Here is an 18,453-nt window from a genome sequence, read left to right on the forward strand (position 1 = left end):
CTTTCTAGCTAAGACAAATAAAGATGGAAAAATAGAAGCATGCAATGCAATTCAAAAAGTGGAAGTTAAAACAAATAGACTTGGGTAAGCATAACAATTTGCCATTGGTTTGCTTACACTCTCTACTCTTTTTTTTTTTTGCAGTGAACAATTTACAATATTCTCTGGTGGCCTACCGACCGAAAAATGTAGTAGTAAGTCTCATTGCATAACAGTATTAGTTCAGGGCAAATCAACCACAGTATTAGAAATGGAACATCCGGTTATTGACTTTATCACGATTTGTGAAAGTCCATGGAGTAGTGGTATGTGATTTTAGTAATTATGTTTATGTTGCTTGTGCAATCAATGATTTTTATTACTGTTCACAGATTTACAGGAACCATATGCCGTTGCGGTCCTACTGCAAAATGATTTAGTATTGATAGATTTGTTAACAACTGGTTATCCAACGTTTGAATCGCCTTATTCTATGGATATACACGAGTCGCCAGTTACTTGTTGTACATATTTAGCGGATTGTCCATCTGATTTAGTTCCAGCCTTTTATTCAGTAGGAAGAAGTGCATCGAACCGTCGATCAGGGTATTCGGAAAGAGAGTGGCCCATCAACGGAGGAGAATGGCAACCAACGTCCTGTAGTTATTCGGAAATAGTGCTGACTGGCCACCAGGACGGGTCTATCAAGTTTTGGGACTCAAGTGCTGGAACGTTACAAGTGCTTTATAAATTAAAAACGTCTAAAATATTCGAAAAATCTAGAGTGAGATCGATGGACGTCAGCGACGACGATCCGTTATCCATATCGGCGATAGCATTATGTGCCGAGTCGAGGTAAGCATCAAAAGACAACGATTATCTGTAAAAGTTGAATGTTTGAATAGGCACAAAGAAACGTGTGAACAAAAGAAGAAACTAAGAGAAACTATTTTTGAGCGTTTGGTGTAACATTGAGCGTTTGGTGTAACATTGAGCGTTATAGCTCTTAATGCATACACTAAGAATATAAGAAATACAAATAGTAAATAACGTGAAAGTCTCGCTTTCATAATCAACTTTAAGGACTATGTATCTAGTTGGTAGCGGTATTTTGAATATTACCGAATATTATCACCATATATGCTAAATAAAAATCATGGAGCACTTATGATGTTCATTGCATTTTACAGAGAGAATGTATCTTATTCAGAAATATGACAAGTAACATAACACTGAGATTTATTTCATAGTACAGCAAAAAAGCGCTCAATTCTAATATCCGGTAGAAATCAAGATCAACACTTATTTGAAAGTATTATTTTCTTGGGCCCCGAGCGGACAGCTAATATGTGAACAGTGCGCTGTGTTCATAAAAATCGTAAGAATGCAGCGCCACACTAAAAACAGATTTCAAAATGCGGCGAGTGGAGGCGCGTCGCGAATCTCACTGGCGCGATCCGGTTTGGTGGCGGTGCGACAATATTTGGTAGTGTGCTAAGGCTACATGCTCATGAGAGCGAGCCATTTGGTATAACGCTGTTTAACATAATAACCATTTGATATATCGGTAAATTGGCATAATGACCATTTATGACAACCAGAATTATTATAAGGGGACGGACCTGGTGTAGTGGTTAGAACACACGCTTCTCACGCCGAGGACCTGGGATCGAATCCCATCCCTGAGATAGTCACTAAAAATTTTCAGTGGCGACTTCCTTCGGAAGGGAAGTAAAGCCGTTGGGCCCGAGATGAACTAGCCCAGGGCTAAAAATCTCGGTAATAAAGATAGAAAAAAAAAACAGAATTATATCCATAACCATATATCCCTTAAAAAACTGTTTTTGATGAGCAAGGTTCCAAATTCTCACTCACTCATTTATAATGGATTTCTCCCTCACAACAATTATCAGCAAAAATCTGCCTTGCGAAATTATCCGTCAACAAAACAGAGTGAAAATAGATAATTGCACACTTCCACAGCTGTGAGAAGTTTATATTCTCTTTCTCCTATCCATGGAGAACTTTTCCTGTATCCATCGCCACAAGCAGCAGTTGCTTTTATGCACCAAATAGCCACTGATTTCGTCAAGTTGATGTGGTGGCATGGTTAGCGTGCACACATCACGGTTGTTTTTAGCAATGTTCTGATTTCGGATCCCGTCGCCGGCATCAGTTTTTGTTTATCCACATAGTGATAATTCTCTGGAGAAGTTAGTGAGCGAAAATATGATGGGTTGAAAAAGAAATTATCCCCTGAGTGGAATGATTTTCACTTATCCTCCATCGTGACTCTAGGGAAAATAAGTGTGAGCGAAAAAAAATGTTCAAGTGAGGAAGCGAAAAAGCATTCTCCCTCTGTGGGAAAAATAGTAGATTTCGCATTATTGATACGAAAATTCAGAAATGTTGATGAGAAAATGTTATGCCTAATGACCATTATACTAAAAAACCGTTATGCCAAATGGTGTCATGTCATATGACTTTCTGCCAAATGACTATACCAAATGATCTAGACCCATGCTCGCTGCTCGTGGCGCTCGTATCGCTTTTGTTCGAGTTTGACGTTTGCGCACTACCGTCATCTGTTTTCCACACTTAACAAATTCCAAACGTCATTTTTACGTGCAAACATACGTGATTTTTTTCCATCGCATTTTTCACCGTGTGATTCACGGTTACGTGAATCATAGGTAGATACCTAGCCCAGAATGAACGCATGAACTTTTGAATTTCGTCTATTCCACCGGCGCTACACGTAAGAGCTTCGTGGATTTTCCGGTAGCCTTTACGAAGCGTTTCAATAGGACCTAGATGGTTTCCATTAAATTTTACTGCAATAAAGACCGACCTTATTTCTTATAGGATTTGGAAGAAAACTATTTCCCGATTAAAAAATTTAAACGAACTTAAAATATTGTGACATTTATTATATTCAATCTGAGCATTTGAAATCCAGTTTCCCAAATTTTGTGAGTTTGGTCGGTTTTGTTTTAGCCTTCGCGTGTTATAATTGGTAAAGATTATAAATCAGGCACACAATATGAAGTAATTGCAGGGATTCTTCGGTATTCAAAGCATATTTACCATGAAATCAATCTTATACAACACCGAATATACGTACAGTATGCAGATGTCAAAATTAATTTGGGTGCATGACAATGACTATTTTTAACATTGGGCGTTAATGTTCGCGGTATCTACTAAGGTTTAAATTGATAATTGTACTAACTGTCATGCCGGTTTGGCTGTGTGTAGCCTCTAATTTTCAAGAGCACAAATATAGAGAACCAGACAACTGATCGTGCTGAAAATTTAACTCACTGGTATCTAGATTTGTGCTTTTGAAAATTCGAGGTTTGGATTCGATGCATCTTCACCTTAAGCACAGAGAAACAGACGTACCACTTAGAACAAATCGCGATCAAAATCATAGTCGCGAAAACTTGTACGCCCAATGCTAAAAACGCTGTAGGTGGACGATGGTCCAACAGGTGGCGGTAGTGTGTAAACGTCAAACACGAACAAAAACGACGCGAACGCTGCGGGTGGTCGATTGACCACCTACCATATATTCGAATCGACCGTTAAAAAGTTGGTCGATGGACAGCATTGAGAGTGTGACGTCTGTATGTCTGTGCCTTAAGATTGGTCAATTTGGTGCTAAAATACATTATCAAATTTCAATGTCAAAATTGGAGTATATTTATTCAAATTGATTTTTGCACGTTACAAAAACGATACGATATTTCCATAAATGGGTAACAAGATGGTATAAAACTAATAATATTTATTAGAATTTCGATTTTACCCCTACGCAATTTTTTTAACTTTTATTGCGAGATTTACAAAGGGTTCATGCACAAATTATGTCACGCTCCAAGGGGGTGGGGTGTGGTCAAGCCAAGTGTGACAAGCCTTACACAATTTTCGTAGGACTCTTACAAAAAACGTGACAAAGGGGGGGAGGGAATCGAAAAAGTTGAAATTTAGCGTGACATAATTTGTGTACCATCCCAAAAACCATTAATCCATTTTTTTAAAATATTATAAAAAAAGCTGGAGGATTTTGTAGAAGTTTGCACATATGACCAATTACATAAATTGACGAAACGAATATAAAATTAGTGCAACCGAGTTCAAGTTCAAAAGAGAACGGTATTTTATCCTATTTATTTAATTACTTTTTTTATATCTTTACAGGAAACTGTGTATAGCCACGAATAGTGGGCACGTAGCGTTATTTAAATTTAAAAGAGCGGAAAGCACTGGAGATATTGCCGTATGCATAGCCTAATCTGCTTTGATAAATTTCAAACTCTGATCATTTTTCGCCTGTTTCAGGTGCTCGAAATTCCTATTTCTTATGAAAACGCGGTGGATAACGATGGCAGTCCCGAGTGTGAATTTATTCCAAAGACACTGCCAAAGCAAACCGATTCTGTAGAATGCGAAAAGAAGGTAAATTTATGATTGCTCCCTGTATGCACATTACACACTGTGCACAGTTATGAACATAACAATGGACACATCTGCGCAAAAATATGACTCAATAAAATGTATGTTTTTTGTATTGTTCAAATGTTTTTGACAATTTTTAATTTTATTATTGTTTTTATTAACTTCCTGAACAAAATATGTACCGACAAAGTCGTAAATTTATCCAACGAAACTTATAATTAGTACGAGTGCTCTAAAAATCGAGTTTTGCATCGAGCTCCGCAATAGTAGTTTACGCAATAAGTTGCAGTATGATGATTTTTACACCACGAGTCGTACATTTGTCGTACGAGTGCTGTAAAAATCGAGTTTTACAACGAGTTACGTACAACATTTTTTGCAAATAAATAATTACTATTTTCAATTTCGAAAAAAAAGTAACTTAAACGGTCACGTTATGAACAAGTGTCGCGTATTAGTAGTTTACGAGTCGTACATTATATATAATTACGACGAGTGCTGTAAAAATCGAGTTTTGCAATTTCGTTGAAGACCACTTGACGGTATCAGATATCATATTGTGGTGCGTTCATCATTATCTTGCAAGTTTTGAAAATTGTTGTGTAATGATTCATAACCTTACTCAAAACAGTTGCGTAAAAGAAAAGCGTTGCGTAATGACTATAACGGCTCTGCACACCTCAGTGCAGGAAAGTAGGCCGTTACATGACAGATTGGCGTGAAAAGAGTTTTTTTTTTTCAATTTCTAATCATAATAGACTGTTTTTCATCACGCTAATCTGTCATGGAACAGCCTACTTTCCTGCACTGAAGTATGCAGTGTGGCAATAGTCATTATGCAACTGCAACCAGTGCTGTAATGATTCATTACGCAACGCTTTCTCACTACGCAACTGTTTTGAGTTGCGTAATGAATCATTACATCATTACATTATCATTCAAAAATTTCAAAATAATGGTGAATGCAGTCCGATATATTTTCTGATACCCTCAAGTAGTCTTCTACGAAATTTCAAAAAATGTTGTACGTGACACGTTGCAGAACTCGATTTTTACAGCACTCGTAGTAATTATCCTACTCGGCAAGCCTCGTAGGATAAATTTACGACTCGTGCTGTAAAAATCATCATTCTGCAACTTGTTCCGTAAACTACTATTACGCAACTAGTTTCAGCTGAGCAATGAACTCTTGCTGTAAAAACTACTATTTTGCAACTTGTTGCGTAAACTCAAAACAGTTTAGTAATGAGTCTTTACGTTCAGACGGTCAACACAAGTCGAGTCTAGACTAGTACTAGTACGAATACGGGCTTGTATTTGAGGTCGTAACACACATGTCTGGCTACAAAGATCTAGTTGGAATTAAATAGCACAGTTCTAAATTTGGGTCCTAATTTTCTTCCAGAGTTTACACTAACACGCTCAAGTTATTATTATCCGTAGAAACTTTTCATTTTTACAAGAAAAAAACATAATTTTATTGGTCACTGCGCGCATTGGTATTCACTCGTCTAGTTTTTTCCACCATTGAAGATAGGCCAGCAAAGCTCAACTCTCTCTCATAAATTATTACAGTACAACGGAATGCTGAAAGTGAAAAGTGGACCACAACGGAAACCACCCGGTTTCCAAGCTCAATTAGTATGCATAACCCCCTGGACCCATGGTACCCATCCCGGTCAAATTACTGCCCTAACCATTAATTCCAGTTATGGATTGTAAGTCTTGACTCAAAATTTGCGAACATTGATAATCGATTTGAAAATGATTTTTTTTTATGTATTCAGAATGGCATACGGAAATGAATATGGCTTGGCTGTGGTAGATATTGTCCAGAAAATATGTTTACTCAATCTCTCTACTCAAGAGATATACGGCTCGTTAGATATGTACATAAAAACGCCACGAAGTCCCAAGCGGTTAGAAAGCGTCCAATCGAAAGAAGACCAATTGAGATCCCCTAGCATAGATCAGGTAAGCTCTTTTGATCTCGTTGAAAACGTGCATGCAGTACCTACTTGTCGACGAATAAATTGCCGAGCTGTGACTCAATTCTACCTTCAAAACAGTATTGTGCTACAACTTTGTCTTATGATCTTCATTATAAAACAATCATTCCATGTATGCGTTTATCAATCCCCTCAACTAGTGTCGGATTCAATCTTTGTTGGGGCTGTGCAGGGGTACAAAGTGGTCAAGTTTGGGGGCTTAGATGTCAGCTTCCAGCTTGCTCTGATTGACTAGTAATTTTCACCGCAGCTTGTGAATTTCCCCAGTTGAAAACATAAATTCAAAATATTTTAGATGTAAATTTTCAATTTTGAAATTGTTTATCGGCATATCGGTCTATTTTGCTCGAAGTAAGAGGGAGCATGGAGGAGAAAGCAATGAATACTAGATGGATAGGTACCGTAAGGGCTGTCTTGGTAGTGTCATTCTCAAAACACACCCAAGCCGTTCCCATAGGGGACGTTAGCCACAAGGAAGTGACGTTTCAAGTAATACTGTTTCATATGGTATGCCCTCTTCAACATCTAATCCAATTTCTCTCGCCGTTCCCTTACGGTATCTATCCATCTAGTATTCATTGCTTTCTCCTCCATGCTCCCTCTTACTTCGAGCAGAATAGACCGATATGCCGATAAACAATTTCAATATAAAATTATCACGGTCGATACCTTTGTAGGTAAATTTTCAAGATATCACAAAACTCCAGTTTTACGATAAATAGGGTGCAGGCAGAGTTACTTGAACACTTCAATGTTTCACTTTTGCATGGGGAGTTTTTCTCGGCCGAATTGTTTGGAAATAAAAAGCGTTTCAATCCGACACATATGGTGGCTTTATAGCTTTCAAAAAACCTCACTGCCGAAGTGAATCAAAAGTGCCAAGAATAGGATCCGGCTCCCTAATTTAAAAAAATAAATAAAATTGATAAGAGTAAAAAAAAAATCTGCAAAATTGTTCGAATTTGTTGACGTTAAACTTTGTAGAGCATAATTCTAGTGAATTTAAAATTTAGAAAATATATCAAAATCTATATTTTATATTTTTTAAAAACGAATTATTTAAGATAAATTAAAAGTTTGCATCAAAAATGCTGTAAATTTTGTACTGATTAGATTCAAAATTATGTTTCTGTTGTAAATTTTAGGTTAATCGGGGCACTATCACAGCGTAACAAAAATGACATTTTTGAGTGTCTCAATTATTTAATTAGGGGAAATTGGGGTAGTTTGGCCACCTTAAGGAAAAGTCGATAAAAGCGCTGAAATAATAACGAGTTTTTCGAATGTTTGCATGAATCCCAACAATTTTTAGATGAATACACTAGATCCACATGATTTTCTTTGTCTTATGAAGTTCACGAATGAATGATTGATTTTTCAAAATTTGTAATTTTTCTAGTCGATTTTTTACTGATGGGGTTGACATGAGCACCCCATTTTTTATTGCAAAATTATCTCATATAATCTAACAATTCAATTATTTTGATACTACACTTGAAAGTTATTAGTATTTATAAACACTCCGTGCAAGAAGATATATGTTTTTAAGAACATTCTAACAGTCAAACATCGTCATTCTGAAATGATGATGATGATGATGATGATGAGCCATTCGGGGCAATATGGGCAGTTTTTTTGAACATCATTTATTTCTTTTTCTTTGAGAACACTGACTTATAACATGCCCATTGATTCATTTCCTCATCAGCTTTGGGGTTGCATGTTATTTCAGATGAATTTTCAAGAATTTATGCAGTTTTCAAAGGTTGCTCATTCCACCCCATTGGCCAAACCGCCCCGACTACCCCCTATGTGTCTCTAGTAGATTTGAGGTCGCTGAATCTGACGCCGTTTTCAGAAATGTCTCTGCACGTCAGTGTTGTGAAAAACTCAATTTCTCATAACTCACGCTTGAGATTTTTCATGCGTGAGTTATCAATCACGCAACTCAGCAGTCAAAAAATCATGGATGAGTTGGCTCACCTTTTTGACTCATTGTTTCGTATTTCCACAGTTTACTAACACACGGCAATAATTTCTTGTTAGTCTGGTAAAATTATAGTAATCCTTTCTAACGTAAACAACAACATTCGGGTTTCAAGAGTTTTTGACGGGTTTTGCGACTGAATCATTTTTTACGGTTTGAGTTGATTGAGTGATTTTGCATCCAAATCTCAAGCGTGAGATTTGCGCAGCAGATCTCTAATAAGTTTGCTCTCACGGGAGAGTGTATTGGTTGAGATTTGAGTGTGAGTCTATCAACACTGCTGCACGTCACAATTTTTAGCTACAGGTCGCCAAAGTTGTATAAAACACTAGTTTAATTGATGTTTACATCAAATTTAAAGTATGATTTGTCAAACTTTTTTTGTGATCTAATCCAGCAAGCATATAAAATAGGACTTCAACTTTCATTTCAGATAAAATTTGGTTGAAATTAGGAAATTATTCAATTAGGTTATCGGTTCAAATCGGTTTTTTAAGCTCAAATGAAGGATGGCCCATAATGCCCCGTATGACCATACTGCCCCGCCTTCTCCTAACTCTAACCAAAGCCTTTCGTTTGAATAACGATCAATGCATATTTATGTTCAGTGCACGAGGTTGTACAGTTGCATTGACAAATAAATAAGGCAGAAGCAAAGGTTTTGGCCAGGCTAATAGTAAACATTTTTGAAAAATATACGAGAAGCAATGTACATGTACTGCAATTGTGCCAAATACAAACTTTCAATGCCTTTTGTGTATGAAAAATATCGGAACTGAGAAAATTTTCATTTTTGTATTGAAAATCGCGTTGTTTCCAGCCACATTCTTAACTATTGTTCCTAAATTGTCCAATCCCATTGATTTCTTATGAGAGTGGCCAAATTAGGAATACCGTGGCCAAATTGGGAGTATAGGAGTTAAGACTATAAGGAAAATTATGTTTTTTCTTTTGTATCTTTGAATCAATTGGGACGATTGAATGAATGTGGCTATACCATGTGAATGTGTTCTAATAAACATGAAATGTTTTATGTTTATTTTCTGTGTAAAACGGATACACGTGGCATGTACTATGTACTGTGGCTACAAGTGGCGCTATAATCATAACCGGTGCTTCTACCCTACATAAATACATGAATAAAAGTTCACTCTTGTCGTCGGTTGTCCGATATTTCGCGCTAAACCATTTACGTGTTTCATCATTTCGCGTAGCATTCCGCGGTTTGTATCATTTTGCGATTCACCGTTTTGTGGTTTGTTTTGCGGCGCTCATTTTAAATCCTAATCCAGCGGCGGCGGTAACGCGCAGATAATATGCGCGCAATTCAAAAGCAATGTCAAAAGTAGGCAAAAATGTTCGTCCTTCTTCTTCTTCTTGGCATTACTTCTTGGCACTGGGACAGAGCCTGCTTCTCAGCTTAGTGTTCTTATAAGCACTTCCATGGTTTTTAACTGAGAGCTTTCTTTGCAAAAGTTGCCATTTTCGCATTCGTATATCGTGTGGCAAGTACGATGATACTGTATGCCCAGGGAAGTCAAGAAAATTTCCATTACAAAAAGATCCTGGACCGACCGGGAATCGAACCCAGACACCTTAAGCATGGCTTTGCTTTGTAGCCGCGGACTTTAACCACTCGGCTTAGAAAGGTCCCATGCCCCCGTGTTCGTTCTTCAAGGACGCGAAATTTCCAAATTTGTTAAATCTGGAACATTTGGTGATTCTTATTATCACTACTACAGTATATCGACATTTTTTAGATAATCGCATTCCGTGAACTTTTCTTGAAAAGCTCAATACCATTTGGCGTTATGCGATTTCGCGCTTTACTGTTTCTCTTAGGTTCTTGAGCTATTATTTCTACATGGAAAAAAAATCTGTGGTAAAAAGTACTATTATAGCTGACTATGCCCGGACAAAATGTCGAAGAATAGCAATTTCATGTACTACACACAGAATAAGCTTTGATGTATAGGTACAATAAATAACGTATAGAACAGTCCTGCATGAAAGGTAGTTACTAAAAAAAATACTCATACATGTTTTCAAAAAGAATGCAATACCTCAATAAGCCCATAATACCCTCCCCTTGGTTATGCGACCTTGCCGCGATGGGAGGGCATAATCCATTAGCCCATATGATGGAAACCAAAGGCGTAACCTGTAGTGGTGGTATCACATTTTGGCATTTTTTGCTTAAAGCCGCGTCATAATTCATATGGCATAGACGCAATAATATCTCGGATGTGATCCAACGGACATTCTGCGTCATTGATAGAATTGATGCCCATTTCAAATAATTAATCTATTCGAAGTGGACATTAATACTATTGGTGACGTTCAGTTTGCCTTTTGCTAACCAGAATGATCCGTAGCCACTCTTACTATTAGCTAGCTAGATACATCGTTATCATATACGACGTAGGGAATGCTTAGGAACTCTTAGGAAAATGACTAGTAGATTCACTGAGTAGAAATAAGTGGCGACAATCTTATTTTAATATGGTTTTTACATTGCCATAATAAGAAATACCTCTTTTGTAACAGCGGTATAAATAATCTAATTCCAGCTTCATTTTCGCAAAATTTACAAGTAGAAAGTAGGCGTTGTGAAGCATTGCATTTGCCACCGAAAAGTGAATCTTGTAGGAGACTGTAATAGAAGCCTAAGGTAACTTTACTCTTCAATATTCACTATAAAAATGACTATGGAAAGTAAGACGCTGAGATCGATCATTAGGGTACACTTGCTAGTTTCGAAAAATTGTTGAACAGACAAGGAAAGCGACTTTTTTCAACAAAAAATGAAATTAACTAGAACTACTATTAAACAGCCTAATTTTGTTAAGACTTGACGACACTTGACATTTAAGACTCTAATCTTACGTAAAAGACAATAGTAATCAGAATAGCACTTGTATGACAAATTATTCAAAACCATTTCGACTAGACAGTATTAGTAATTTCAAACAAATTCTACACTACTATTTCAAACAAATTCTAATTGAGCTGCTGATTTTCATAATGCTTCCTTTTCTCAGAAGCAAGGGAATATGGGTACTTTTCAAAAACTACCACGTCACAATACTAATAAAAAAACAGTGTTCATGTGGGCGCCATTGCCTAGTCCGTCTGAGTATTGGTCCTGGTAGAGGGGAAACTTGGCAAAAGCCAGACCGAGGGTTCAGCCTTGACAAGTTAAGCTGTCAGGCAGCTCCAACTGAATACCATACAAAAAAAATACCTCAATAAGCCCATAATAGCTTACCAATACGTCATGATTGTAGTTTAAGTTGTTTGGAAGTTAAATTTTCGATTCCATTACAAAACCTGAATGAGGTGTGGTCGTAACCAGATTCTCTGATTTTGTGTAATATAATACCAAAATTGTTATGCTGTAAATAAGCGTTAGCGTTTCTGCTTTGAATATAAGAATAAGAATATTGTATCAAAATTATAGTTGTTCTTTTGTCAAAAATATATACAACTAATTTATATGAGTATATTTTACGTTTGCACAGAGCTTCTGTGTACTGTAAGGGCATTTTGACTTCTTCGTCATGTCTTTTATAAGATTTTATAACATTCTCCCGAAAATTATTTCCCATCATCCCGTTTCCTAGAATGCACCATTCCTCAGAAAGCTATATGCATATCCTTTTTTATTTTTCCTTCGCGTGAGTCACTGATGTGACAGGCTAAGGTCTGATGTGATATAATAAATTCATAGCCTTCTTTCAGTAAATTTTCATAAAATGTACAAACGATATGTTTATTTCTGCCAACCGATTCTGTTTTTGCACGGGGAATGCGTACCGTGCAAAAAAAGTAACACTATTTCTCAACGTTTCACGCATAAAAAAGGTTTTGGCGGAAAAAATGTATGGAAACTTTTTTTGCACGGCCGTGTAAAAAAAAAATCCGTGCAAAAACAGAATCGGGTGTATAGTGATGAACCCTTCTTTCAGTCTTATCTTACTAATGATATAGGGTCTATGTACCAATAGCCGCATAGCTAAGAACAAATATTCGTATAAAATCGAAAAATAACGCTAGCGTCATTATTTTTACATCATCTGAAAGCTTTTTATCTTGGTTTTGTGGGAAAAATATGAAAACTACAAAAACTCATATGTTTGTATTTATTATCGCTTGTGCCACTATAGGAGTACATGTGCCTATAGTAGCACTATTTCTAATTTCTGTTCCTATAGTAGCACTAGCATCACGGCGTTGGCATAATACTAATCAAAACCGTATTTTTACAAAGCTTTTATATTTTTCCTTCAAAGTGTGGTTCAAAAGCTTTCGTTTGATGTAAAAAAAGTTCTTAATTCATTAATTATTTCGTATAATAAAAAATAGTTCCTCTCAGTAGTGCTACGCTCTTAAAAATAATGAAAATCACTGCGGACGTAATTCACATTATGATTGAATGAAACATGATGTAAGTGATAAGATGACGTAAAAATGGGTTCTGAAAGATGTATTGAAAGAAAAATTTAATTCTACATGATGAAGGACATGAAAACGATGCCGCTATGATTGAAATTCCCCGAATCAGACACCATCGTATTTAAAATGTGACTCAAATCCACGTCACTTGGCTCGCTTCTTTTATGTGCATCCAGAAGACGCAAAATCACATGATTTTTTCGGAGTGTGTACTATAGGAACAATAGGTTTACTATAGGCGCAAGGGAGCAAAACAAATTATTTCGATCATCGCAAATTTTAAGCAAAACTAATTATTTCGATCATTTTTTGAACAAAATCAAGCTGTGTATCAATGGCACTTAGATAAATAGCTTCTGACCTTCAAGTCAAAAAATATTTTGAAAAGATTTATAGCAAAACGGCCGTAAAAAGCCACTAGTGTGACTATAGGGGACTGTCCACTAAGGGAATACTGACCCTAGGCAACAATGATGACTTTTCAGCTTTCAGAGTGATAAAACTCAGTCTTAATAGTTTATATTGACTTGAAAAAGTATCACTGTATGCGCTAACATGCTTAAAGTATGCTGATACTTTTTCAGCTGTGTCAGTGCAAAACCAACTGATTTTCTTTGATTCGAAATCGTGAGATGAATTAGCAACAATCATCAACGACGCGTACAAATTTCAATTACGGCCTACTTCGCCTCAAGTCTTTTGTCTCGATCTCTCCGTATCTCGATGGTCCCTTCGACATCGAGATTTGGAGAGTCGATTGTATGTACTACATCGAAAGAAGGGTGTAGTTCTATTTTGTGCTGAACAGTGATGAGTTATACATTCTCCAAAAAAAAGTATTGGATATTGTGTTTCTCCCCTAGACTGATCAATCAGCCTTCATAAGTGCCAATAAAAGTGAAACTTCTGTGATAGTTCATTTTCGAATGAAATTTGAAATGTGTATATAATTAACACCAATGCTAACCTTCTCATGTACTTGTAAACAACTTTTTTTAGAACTTTTGAAGTTGGTGTATAAAATTCTAAATAATGGTTCATTCTGGGTATTGTTTTTCTGGGGAATGAGATTCTGGGGAACAGTTTTCGAGAGAATGGGGGATGGGGAAATGGGGAATGTTATAGAATCCCTTTATACACAAAAGAAAAATCTGGCTAGTTTTCAGTGAAACGATAGTCATATACACGGGGTTAAAGCACTACACGCTTTGAATCATCAATGTTGTTTTAAAATCCTTTCAATAATGTGTGCACTTATAGGCCAGTCTAATAAAGATTCCTATGGTACCAAATGTTGCTTGAAAATAATAGTTGGCAGTCTCACTTATACGTTAATCTAAATTTCCGTTGGTAAACAGCATTCAAATGACCCTGAACCGGAGTGCCACACTAGTCAAAGTAAGGATGTACCTTCGACTGAAAGTGCAGTTGAAGTTGGAGAAGAGGCAAGCGAATGTAAACCGATCTCCAAAGATGATGATTCCGTCAATTCTCAACGCGCAGGCAGCCCAAGCCAAACGATTCAGGAGAAGAGTGTCAACGTCTTAGAAGTCAAACACGTTATAGAAGAATCTCCTATAGTAGAACCTCCTATTCCACCAGTACGCACAAAGAAACTGGCTAGGGAGCAATCAGAACGAAACACTAAAGTTAGAAGAAAGACACTCTTAGAATCTTTCAGCATCTCAGACTGGGTGCGAAAATTTAGTAAGTACCTTGTAGTTATCGTTTATGCTACTAACATTACTAACCATGGTGCAGGTGTTTTATAGTGACAATATAATCCGCTTATAATGGTCAACATCACATTCAGATTGTGTTATTAAGATCAAACACAATCCACATCGTAAGCAATGGAAATAGGCGCAGCTCATCGACATCATCGAGTAAATAATACATTTAAGTATTTGGCTTGAGCCGTTTCCTATCATATTTCATTGAATATCATTCATATTTCTTCATCTATTATTATTCACATTAACAGATCCCATATCGATAGTAGGGTGCTAATGGAATGATTGTGCAAAAAGTGACTATTGAATGTTGAAATCAGTTAGGGTGTAAACTGCCCATAAACGCATAATTGTCCCATGTGCATAGGAAACCCAGCAAAGATGGGACTGACATGCATTTATGGGCAGTAAAGGCTTACTTTATTGAGCATATCGGAACGACAATGTGGAGGGCGCATCGAATTTCTAAAGTAAAAAATGTTATTTTAGAGCTAACATTTGAAAATGTTTGAAATATTGCGCATTTCTTTCACCACTGAGCTATTGCACAAGTTTTTACAAGTGCGAGAACGTTAATAAAAGTGCGCGATTGCATCAAATCGAATCGGTGTCTTCAGCGGGGTTAATCGTCGCAGTCCAAAGAATAAGTGCTCTGAGCACACCAACATGATTCGATGCAATTACGCACTTTTATTCGCATTTTCACACTTATGAAGCCGCACTTTGCAGTCCAGTAGTGAAAGAAATACACAATATGGTTTTGTTTTTTTTCGTTTATGTTGCATTACATAATAATGTAGGTATTTGATTTGGCTACAGTATTGGACAATTCATTTGCAACTATATCGTACTGAACATACGCCAGGAGAAGTGGATGAACTTGTCATTCATTTTCCTGTCAATTTTCATACAAAATCTACTTTTTCTCTGCTATAAATTCACTCTGGGTGAACCACTTCCCCTGGCCTATTTTTTCGACTATGGGCAAATATCAACGTACATATACATGCAAAAATTACATATGTGACAAAGAAAGCTCTTAATTACCAACTGTGGAAGAGCTACTAACTAAGATGAAAACCTAATTTTGTTCTATGAGTCGATATCAAGCCAAGGGATATCGACGCATGGAGGTTTCAATGCATGCAATAAGCTAGATATCCTTAAACAATCCCAGTACAATTACCAAGCCACTTACTTGGCCTTCTAAGCTCAGGCAAGTTCCTCGCCAATTAGGAGATATGTAACATCCGTCCTAATTATTCTAGATTTCCATTGCCTAAAAGTGCAATAAAATTTTAGTAGTTGTAACGAATATGAACGTATTTAATTCGTATTCGGCTCTAGCATAAAACTATTTGATCCTTGGTTAATCTTAAGGTATTGATCGTAAAGATGACTTGAATCACTCTAATGTTTCGATCAGCTACTATGTACTTTGTATAAGACAACAAATGAACATTCAGACCACCAAAAAAGCAAACCGTTTTGTATGTGCGCAGATTAATGGTTTATGCGGCTCTAGTACTGTAGTCACCGGTGGTAGCAATGGAGGGACTAGCTGTGCAACTACTCCAAACTCCGTTAACTCTTCTATGCCTTCTTCACTGCAAGAACGAGGGATGAGTATAACCAGTGCCGGAAGCCCAAGTAAAAAAACAGGAACGGGAAGTTCTTCGACAATAACCGGTGCACCAGACACCGTTAGGAAATCTAGATCTCAAGGTATGGTAGAACTTTTTGAACATACATTCAATTTTATATGTTTTGTAAGTACTCGTAAAAAAGTTATCTTTTTTTTTCTTCAATACTGAGTTTGCCTAATTTTTAAATATTTTATACTCTAAACCAAGATAGGCATAGATCCTACGTCGTAGAATATAAGAACCAAAAGTGTAGGCGATTGTACATATTGCATACTACTTAATTAGCGCATATTTTTGTATTCTTATTCACTATCGTATACGATTTTGTTTATTCTGGGTTTTGAACATTTGAGAAATTATCTCTAATTTCAATGTCGATAGTTTACTAGTTGTGTTTTAACAGTGCACTTTAGCGAATGCTGGTTGTTCGATTATGTTTTTTTTTTAAGAACTGATAGTTTTGCTTGACAAACATGTCATGAGCAGCAGTTTCGAGCATTGGACGTTTCAGTGGAAAGTTATTTCACACTAGCTTATCATGTTGTTTTTTGTACATATACGATTTCGTTTATGTGTTTGTTGAAATCTTAATTTATTTAACTGGAATTTTATTTTTATTAAACAACATTTTTTGTGCATTTTCATTATGATTTTTCCTCATTCTAGGCTGTTATAAACATTTCCATCGCTTATTTTGGGTTGCTTATTCTATGTACGTTTAGCACGTGATGAAACAATATATACACGATCATTTGAATTCTTTTTAATTACAGACAAGTTGGACAATTCTTTCTCTAGATCGAGATCGTCGTCCATGTCAAGTTTAGAAAATGCTAGTACAGAGGCTGTGACTTGTTTGGCATTTGCCGATAGTTATATTAAGAAAAGTGGTAAGTTTTACATTCGCTATTATTTTGATTAATTGTCTCATAATCTGTGTTTTCTTATTTGTCTTTATCGAACATCAATAGACCCATCATTAGCACTTCCTACGATGTGGCTTGGTACTAGCTTAGGGGCTGTACTAACAGTGTCATTGAATATACCGGACCAGGAAGCCAGGAAATCAGAAGCTGTGCAAGCTGCTTTGGCAGGTAATTTTTATACTTCAAAAAATCCATGAAAAAGTTTAGACGTTTTGGTGAATTCCGGCGCGTGTTTTCTTCGAAGAAAAAAAAACAAATTCTTGCTGGTGAATAATGAAAGAAAACTTCTTCTTCTCGAAGAAATTGTTCGTCGGAATTCGCCTAAATGTTTCAGAGTTTTGTAATATGAAGAAAAAATATGGGAAACAATATTGGATAAATAGGTTTTTGAGGAATGGTGCATTCTGGGGATTGAAATTCTGGAAAAAGGTTTTCGGGGGAATGTAATACAATCATTATTATTTAATATTTATTTTTTTGTGACAAATTCCAAGATAGAGTGATGATAACAATTCGAACTTTTATCACAGAGAAACAGATGTCAAACTCTCATCGATGTCTATCGACTCCTTTTTTAACGATCGATTCAAATGTATGGTAGGTGGCCAATCCACCACCTGCAGCGCTCACATAGTTTTTGTTCGTGTTTGGCGTTTACACACTTCCGCTACCTATTGGCCCATCGACCAAACAGTGATTTTAGCATTGTATTAAGTCTATAATAGGTCTTTCACATTATCCAAAATTCTGTTAATTTTTATTGATTGTATGCACAATCCACCGTGCAGTAATCACTGGTTAAGGTACATTTCTCAATACAATATAGTTGATTTAAAGAAACTATTATTTCTTCCATTCATAGGTCCAGTATTTCGACTGAAAGGATCCGTGTTGTCCATGTCACTGTTGGACTGCAATGGCGCACTGATACCCTATGCGTTCGAATCTTGGAAAGATGACGGCAGGGAAGGCAAAGAAAAACGTGATAGTATACCATTTTATAGAAGCCTACTGCTCTTATACTAACTTTTTGTTGCTATTTTGTAGAAACCCCTACCAAACAAACCGCCAATAAGATGAGTCCCACAAACCCGGACAGTACGTTATGTGACCGTCAATTTATAGTGATCGCCAGTGAAAAACAGGCAGGCGTGTTTGCGCTTCCAAGTCAAAATTGCGTTTACAAGAAAAATATCGTTGAAACTGACTTTGTGGTGAAAGCCGAAATAATAAGTATGAAAGGTATGTTTTTGAACA

The 18,453-nt window shown here is 36.5% G+C and overlaps 1 protein-coding gene across 9 annotated transcripts in view; it reads left to right on the plus strand.

Moving 5' to 3' along the window:
• LOC5568540 (syntaxin-binding protein 5) overlaps positions 1 to 18,453 on the plus strand; it is a 91,912-nt gene that overhangs the window by 51,634 nt on the left and 21,825 nt on the right. For 5 of the 9 annotated variants that reach the window (XM_021851930.1, XM_021851934.1, XM_021851927.1 and 2 more), the window contains 12 exons: positions 9 to 84; positions 145 to 305; positions 372 to 834; positions 4,183 to 4,261; positions 4,324 to 4,440; positions 6,016 to 6,158; positions 6,228 to 6,414; positions 14,250 to 14,598; positions 17,044 to 17,160; positions 17,242 to 17,364; positions 18,059 to 18,184; positions 18,244 to 18,438. In XM_021851930.1, coding sequence (XP_021707622.1) covers positions 9 to 84; positions 145 to 305; positions 372 to 834; positions 4,183 to 4,261; positions 4,324 to 4,440; positions 6,016 to 6,158; positions 6,228 to 6,414; positions 14,250 to 14,598; positions 17,044 to 17,160; positions 17,242 to 17,364; positions 18,059 to 18,184; positions 18,244 to 18,438 — 2,136 coding nt within the window. Of the gene's footprint in view, positions 1 to 8; positions 85 to 144; positions 306 to 371; positions 835 to 4,182; positions 4,262 to 4,323; positions 4,441 to 6,015; positions 6,159 to 6,227; positions 6,415 to 14,249; positions 14,599 to 16,126; positions 16,350 to 17,043; positions 17,161 to 17,241; positions 17,365 to 18,058; positions 18,185 to 18,243; positions 18,439 to 18,453 lie in introns of all 9 variants that reach the window. The other 4 variants (XM_021851961.1, XM_021851958.1, XM_021851943.1 and 1 more) reach the window with 3 other exon arrangements.

This window comes from Aedes aegypti, chromosome 1 (assembly GCF_002204515.2).
Source record: "Aedes aegypti strain LVP_AGWG chromosome 1, AaegL5.0 Primary Assembly, whole genome shotgun sequence".
In the NCBI taxonomy this organism is placed as follows: domain Eukaryota; kingdom Metazoa; phylum Arthropoda; class Insecta; order Diptera; family Culicidae; genus Aedes; species Aedes aegypti.